Source organism: Babylonia areolata, chromosome 8 (assembly GCF_041734735.1).
Source record: "Babylonia areolata isolate BAREFJ2019XMU chromosome 8, ASM4173473v1, whole genome shotgun sequence".
Taxonomy (NCBI): domain Eukaryota; kingdom Metazoa; phylum Mollusca; class Gastropoda; order Neogastropoda; family Buccinidae; genus Babylonia; species Babylonia areolata.
In genome coordinates this window covers 46,094,401-46,101,900 of record NC_134883.1, presented here as the reverse complement: position 1 = coordinate 46,101,900, position 7,500 = coordinate 46,094,401, and the positions used below count along the sequence as shown (strand labels likewise).

Sequence of the window (7,500 nt, the reverse complement as noted above, 5' to 3'; positions counted from 1 at the left end):
GAAGCTGCAAGAGATGGTGATGATGGTCCCAGCGACATCAGTATATCCTGTGACAGGGTCGTGGATGACAAGAGGACACTCCTCGACAGTTGGTGCTACAACCATTATTGGACTGGAAACAGGTGTGTAGTTTGTGTGTGTGTGTGTGTGTGTGTGTGTGTGTGTGTGTGTGTGTGTATGTGTTAGTGTGTGTATTTGTGTGTGAGTGTGTGTGTGTGTGTGTGTGTGTGTGTGCACATGTAAATGTAGGCCTGCAATATATATATATATGTGTGTGTTTTTTATAATCTTTTGACAGTATGAAAGGTGAGTAGCAATTGGTGGATGAATAATATTTTCACTACATATTTGTGAATTATTTGTTTTGTATCAGGGAATAACATAACTTAAAAAATGATTTTTTTCTTTTTTAAATTTTGAAGTGTTCCTATTTGCAAGTGCACGCACAATTTTGCGTTTGTCTTTGTTACGTACACCATAGACTGACAGTTGTGTTGTCACTTTAATTTCAGGGAAGGTGCTGGACACTGAAGTGAAGAGCAAGAAGTGCAAGAGCTGCCAGTACTGGGCCACCCAAGACAACAACAGTGAGCGGTACCAGCAGTGGGAGGCGGGCCATCCTATGGAGTGCACGAGGAACCACGAGGGGTCGTCTGGATCCATGCAGAGCGCCTCAGCTCGTGACATGTTTCAACGGTCTGTGGAGCGCCACAACTTGCGGTACTCCAAATTCATTGGGGATGGGGACACTAACAGTTTTAAAACTGTATTTGATTCCAAGCCTTATGGGGAGGAAAAGCTTGTGGAAAAAATAGAATGTGTGGGCCATATCCAAAAGAGGATGGGTAACCGCCTTCGGGCATTGAAGAAAAGCCTCAAAGGCCAGGTTTTGTCAGATGGGAAGCCAATAGGGGGTCAAAGAAGACTTACAGATGCTGTGTGTGATAAGCTGCAGACTTACTATGGAAATGCAATCAGGGGCAACAAGGGGGACCTGGTAGAAATGAGGAAAGCGGTGTGGGCTGTATTCTTCCACAAGGCGTCAACTGATGCCAGTCCTACACACAACTTCTGCAGTGTCCAGTGGTGCCCCTACCTACAGGCACAGAGGGATGGCAGGCTTGATACTTTTACCCACAGTGGAAATCTAGCCCCAGCAATCATGGAGGCCATCAAACCTATTTTTAAAGACTTGGCCAAGACTGAGCTGCTGAAAAAGTGTCTGCAGGGGTATACGCAGAATGCGAACGAGTCGCTGAACAGTACAATTTGGAAGTATTGCCCCAAAACAAAAAACCATGGCCCAAGAACTGTGAAAACTGCCCTTGCCATTGCTGTCAGTGTCTTCAATGATGGTGCTACATGTTTTGGTGCCATGCTGGAGGCAATGGACATCCGCCCTGGTGTGTTTGCAACAGACTTCTTCACACGGCGGGATACAGCGCGGATCTCAAATGCCCAGAGACAGGCAAAATCAGCTTCCTTGGAGGAGAGGAGGGCTAGAAGGCAGGAGAGACTGATCCACAATGGTAACTGTGCTGCTAGGGAGGGCCAGCCATACCTTGCAGGGGGACATTAGTGACATGAACAAGTTGACAGGTAGGAAAAACCCTTCATTTTCTTACATAAACTTTAGCGAAAATCACCACTTTTGCATGCTTTGAACACAATATCTGAAGAAATATTCAAGCTACAGCTTAGAAATTTTGCATGCTTGTTTTGAATGCCATCAGCTATAGTATGTACCTCAGAATTGTCTGTAAGACACTTAGTTTGTTTTTGGTAAATTTTGTCACTTGATTTTTTTTAATAAAAAATTATCAAAACTCGAGTCGCTAAAACTCAAAATCAGTCAAGATGACATAAAAATCAATGGTACATGCCATAGATAAACTTGTTTTCTTTATCTTTGCAAAATATGAGCCATGTACATGGCATAGTATTCAATGTAGAGTGTGCCAGCTAACACCCCAATTTCCTTTTACGCGACATATCGTTTTTCATAAAATATACAAAAAATTCAGACATTAAAAAAAATCATGTTTTTATTATTTGTTTTAACAAGTATAACCCTTTTGACATATGCATGCCAAAATGATTGCAAATATTCCAATTACTTTGGTATATATGGCCATGAACAAAATGGAACCCCCGTCTGACCGATAATGCCACCTGAATGACCCAACCTTTAGCTTCCGTCGTCAGAATTGTGGTATTCTTTGTCAACGTTCACCTCTTCAGTATAAGAGCCTTCCACTTGCAATATTTTGATGATGGTAATTGGGGTGAAACGCTGTTAACGTCGTCTCTTTCGCCGTTCGTATGGAGAGAGTTAAGGTCAACAGAATTTAAAGACGAACAACTGTGGAATAAACCCCCAAAAGTTTCTTAGCACCACAACATCTACTGACCTATATTTTGGGGGTGGGGGGGGAGTGGGGGTGGGGGGGGGGGGCATTTAATGAGGTCTTAAAGGCAGCTGTCAACCAGCTCTGCCCGTGTAGTGCAAATGACTGTGCGCTTGTAAAGCGCTTTGAGTTTCGCCTCCAGTCGAAGATAGAGGCAGTGTAATGATCAATATTAATCCTTTCACTGCCAAGCTCGCATTTATGCACAGGCGTGGTAGAGGACCCATATCACTGAAAGGTGACCCATTCATTGGTCTGTTATCCATGAACCTACTGCTCGCCGGTGGTAGGACAGGCCATATTTTCTATACATCGCAGGGGGAATCCCCAGGTATTCTTAGCCACTGTCTTTTCTGTGTTTATACCACAAGGGAATTTTGTACTCTTAATTGACTGGCGGTGAAAGGGTTAACGGCAACGACAACGACAACAATAAAAAAAAAGAACAACAACAACAACAATGATAATAACAATGATAATAATGATAATCGTTGAATGCGACTGACATTTCGGCCTCCAAAACTGATCATTGATAACCTCTTCTTTGAACGGACATTTTCTTCTGTCAATCTGAATAGCAATTTCATTCTGTTCATCCAGCTAGCGACCTTGACCTCAGCTGTCTCGATGGGCACTGTGTTTGGCACGTTCTCTCCCAGCACGTCACACAACGGGCATCCCATAATAATAAGGATGAATCTCGTGGCTAATCTGTCTGGACTGCTGTCACGGTCGTCCGGCCAGGGGTTTCCACAGCTCACACTGTTGTATTATTATGTTATGTTACTCTTTTCTTGTCACAACAGATTTCTCTGGGTGAAATTCGGGCTGCTCTCCCCAGGGAGAACGCGTCGCTACACTACAGCGCCACCCCTTTTTTTTCTGCCAGCAATTTTATTTGTTTTGAAGTGGGTTTTTCTACAGAATTTTACCAGGAACAACCCTTTTGTTGCTGTGGGTTTTTTTTTTTACGTCTTTTCACTGGGACTGTCTTTGAGACAGTCTTTTCCTGTCCATCACGTCACAGCGTTTGTGAGTTTCAGTTTCAGTAGCTCAAGGAGGCGTCACTGCGTTCGGACAAATCCATATACGCTACACCACATCTGCCAAGCAGATGCGTGACCAGCAGCATAACCCAACGCGCTTAGGCTTTGAGAAAAAGAAAAAGAAAAAAAGTAAATAAATAATAGATAAATACATAAAAAAGAACTACTACTACTAATAATAATAATGATATGTATAAGGCGCAAAAGCTTGACGAAGTCAACTATAAGCGTACAAAAAAAAAAAAAAAAAAAAAAAGAAGAAAAAAGGTGAGACTTGACTCAAGCACGACCTTGCAGAACTAAAACCATACAGGCTTATTAACAAACAAGGAGGCCAGGAGATGAAATGATTAACAAATAGTAAAGAGTGGTAACTCTCTTCAACCACAAGGTACACAACTTCAAGTCAGTACTGCTTACGCTACCGATTCAGCAAGCATACAGGTAATAAAAGGTACATTGAAACAAACCCAGACACTTCCTCAAAAAAGGAAGCGCCGGGCCTGTCCTTATACCGATCATCTGACATGTGCACACAGCAGCAAAGACAGAAGAAATGTGCAAACACAAATTAGCTTTTATTTACCTGTGTGCTAGCTGAATCGGTAGCGTAAGCAGCACTGACTTGAAGTTGTGTACCTTGTGATTGGAGAGAGTTTTGTATTTGTATTTGTATTTCTTTTTATGACAACAGATTTCTCTGTTTGAAATTCGGGCTGCTCTCCCCAGGGAGAGCGCGTCGCTACACTTCAGCGCCACCCAATTTTTTTTGTATTTTTTCCTGCGTGCAGTTTTATTTGTTTTTCCTATCGAAGCGGATTTTTCTACAGAATTTTGCCAGGAACAACCCTTTTGTTGCCGTGGGTTCTTTTACGTGCGCTAAGTGCATGCTGCACACGGGACCTCGGTTTATCGTCTCATCCGAATGACTAGCGTCCAGACCACCACTCAAGGTCTAGTGGAGGGGGAGAAAATATCGGCGGCTGAGCCGTGATTGGAACCAGCGCGCTCAGATTCTCTCGCTTCCTAGGCGGATGCGTTACCTCTAGGCCATCACACCACACTCTTTACTATTTGTTTAGCATACAGGCTTACTTCGAACGGTTGATAAAAGTCACATGATCTGTGGCGGCCATCAGAGGCAGTGAATTCATATTCGCTGTGTCTAGGACCTGGCATAGGAAGGCGGGGCCCAGTCCTCTTCTTCCGCCGCTTGAATTAACCTTCGACGGGTGCAATAGCCGAGTGGTTAAAGCGTTGGACTTTCAATCTGAGGGTCCCGGGTTCGAATCACGGTGACGGCGCCTGGTGGGTAAAGGGTGGAGATTTTTCCGATCTCCCAGGTCAACATATGTGCAGACCTGCTAGTGCCTGAACCCCCTTCGTGTGTATATGCAAGCAGAAGATCAAATACGCACGTTAAAGATCCTGTAATCCATGTCAGCGTTCGGTGGGTTATGGAAACAAGAACATTCCCAGCATGCACACCCCCGAAAGCGGAGTGTGGCTGCCTATATGGCGGGGTAAAAACGGTCATACACGTAAAAGCCTACTCGTGTGCATACGAGTGAACGTGGGAGTTGCAGCCTACGAACGCAGAAGAAGAAGAATTAACCTTCCATACCCGCCCAGGTGCCCGTACCCACCTGCGTGGAGTGAAACAAATAGAACGGGCACAATAGCCGAGTGGTTAATCAAAGCGTTGGACTTTCAATCTGACGTTCTGAGGTTCGTGTCTCGGTGACGGACGCACTAGCCGAGTGGTTAAAGCGTTGGACTTTCAGTCTGAGCGTCCCGGGTTCGAATCTCGGTAACGGTGCCTGGTGGGTAAAGGATGGAGATTTTTTCCCCCGATTTCCCAGGTCAACATTATGTGCAGACCTGTGCTTGTGCCTGATCCCCCTTCATGTGAATACGGCAAGCAGAAGATCAAATACGCACGCTAAAGATCATGTAATCCATTTCAGCGTTCGGTGGGTTATGGAAACAAGAACATACCCAGAATGCAAACCCCCGAAAATGGAGTACGGCTGCCTACATGGCGGGGGGGGGGGGGGGGTGGGGGGTAAAAACGGTCATACACGTGAAAGTCCACTCCTGTAAATACGATTGACCGTGGGGGACGAGGCTGAGGGAGAATAATAATAATAATAATAATAATAATAATAATAAAGGATACTTATATAGCACACTATCCAGAAATCTGATCTAGGTGCTTTACAAAAACGCTTTGTTAATATAAAACATTACATCTATGTTATATACACACACCAAAATATGACCACACACACACACACACACACACACACACACACACACACACACACACACACACACACACACACACTGCGTACATACATTTTAACAATACATGTGTATCTAACAGCTACCCTAACACATACGCACACATAGTCAGGCACAAACTTACACAAACGCACGCGCACACAATACACATTCATATACATGCATGTAGTTATGTACACATACATATGTATACATACATAGTCAAGCACAGCTAACGCAAAGGAAGTGGACCTGCCACAATTGAACTTACTGCTGAGGGAAAAGGTGAGTTTTGAGACGAGATTTAAAAGATGCGAGGGAATCAGAATGACGGAGGTTATCAGGGAGCTTGTTCCACGTCTTTGGCGATTGAAAAAGAAAACGATCTGTGTCCATAGGTCTTACTTCTGACGTGAGGTATCCTGAGAAGTCGAGTATCAGAGGAATAACGGAGCTGGCGAGAAGAATGAGAAGAGGAAGAATCAAATAGGAGTAAAGTGCCTTTCCCAAAGACACAACACCATGCTAAACCGGGGTTTCGAACCCTGATCACTGGTGAACCACTGGACCAATAGTCCGATACCTGACCATTATTCTGCCACGTCGCCTTCTGGCAGGTTTGAAATCGCCGGTTCCAGCACTGACGCGGGTAAGCTCACTCTCTTTCTTCCTCCTCCCTGTATCCTAAGTTCCTTAAGAAAGGGAATGTCATAGTGCTCGTTATTATGTTTATAATTATGATGCTGCTCCTGCTGCTGCTGGTGATGATGATGACGATGATGATGATGATGATGACGATGATGATGATGATGATGATGATGACCATCATCATCATCATCATCAGTAGTAGCAGTAGTAGTAGAGGTATTAGTATTATAGTTACAATTATCATCATTATCATCATCACTATTCTTCTTCTTCTTCTTCTTCTCATCATCATCATCATCATTATTCTTCTTATTTTTCTTATCAACATCACCATCATCGTCATCATCATCATCTTCATAATCATCATTATTATTATCACTACTATTTTTTTAAATTTTTTTTAATTTTTATTTTAATCACTACTATTATTATTGAGGCACAGTGATTTGCGCAGAAGCAAGAGATATTTCCTTTATCATTAATAATGTTTTTTCTTTCTTTCTTTCTTTCTTTCTTTCATTCTTTTATTTTTCAACCTGAAAATAACACATGCACTCTTGGGAAGAAACGCTGTCATGATCTGGGGCTGTAAAGACTACGTTTTAACTCGACATACGAACGTGTTTCCTATCACTTCATGGGGGGGAGGTGGGGAGGGGGGGGGGGAGAGAAAGAAAAGAAAAAGGTTGGGGAGGGGGGTAGGGGAGGGGGAGGGGAGCGTGTCTGTTTCATGCCACCTTGACGTGCCATTTGTGAGAAATTAGGAGGGGGCGGGGGAGGTGGGGGGGGGGGGGGGGACCTGACATCTGGATTTGGTGTTCTGGTTTGTCAAGCCAATTGCAGCTTCTGGCTCGTTTCCGTTTCAGTTTCAATTTCACTTTCAGGGTGGTGTCAAAGGCTGCAGAATGATCCATACCCGCTACACTACATCCGCTTAGATAATAATCATAGAAAGGGTGGGGGTGGGGTGGGGTGGGATGGGGGGTAGGGGGCAGACGCCTGACTGTCGCTTAGATCCAAATGGTCAGGCCTTGAGAGCTTATCTACCTATCTATCTATCTATCTATCTATCTATCTACCTGTCTATTCATCTGTCTGTCTGTCTATCTAGCTGT

The 7,500-nt window shown here is 43.9% G+C and overlaps 1 protein-coding gene across 2 annotated transcripts in view; it reads left to right on the top strand.

Moving 5' to 3' along the window:
- Positions 1 to 6,385, top strand: part of LOC143285205 (uncharacterized) — a 6,522-nt gene extending 137 nt beyond the window's left edge. The window contains exons 1-3 of one of the 2 annotated variants that reach the window (XM_076592451.1): positions 1 to 122; positions 513 to 1,599; positions 6,136 to 6,385. The exon at positions 1 to 122 is cut by the window's left edge and continues 137 nt beyond it. In XM_076592451.1, the coding sequence (XP_076448566.1) occupies positions 1 to 122; positions 513 to 1,579 (1,189 nt within the window). In that variant the 3' untranslated portion in view covers positions 1,580 to 1,599; positions 6,136 to 6,385. Of the gene's footprint in view, positions 123 to 512; positions 1,974 to 6,135 lie in introns of those variants that run through there. The other variant, XM_076592450.1, reaches the window with a different exon arrangement.
- The last annotated feature ends 1,115 nt before the right edge of the window (positions 6,386 to 7,500 follow it).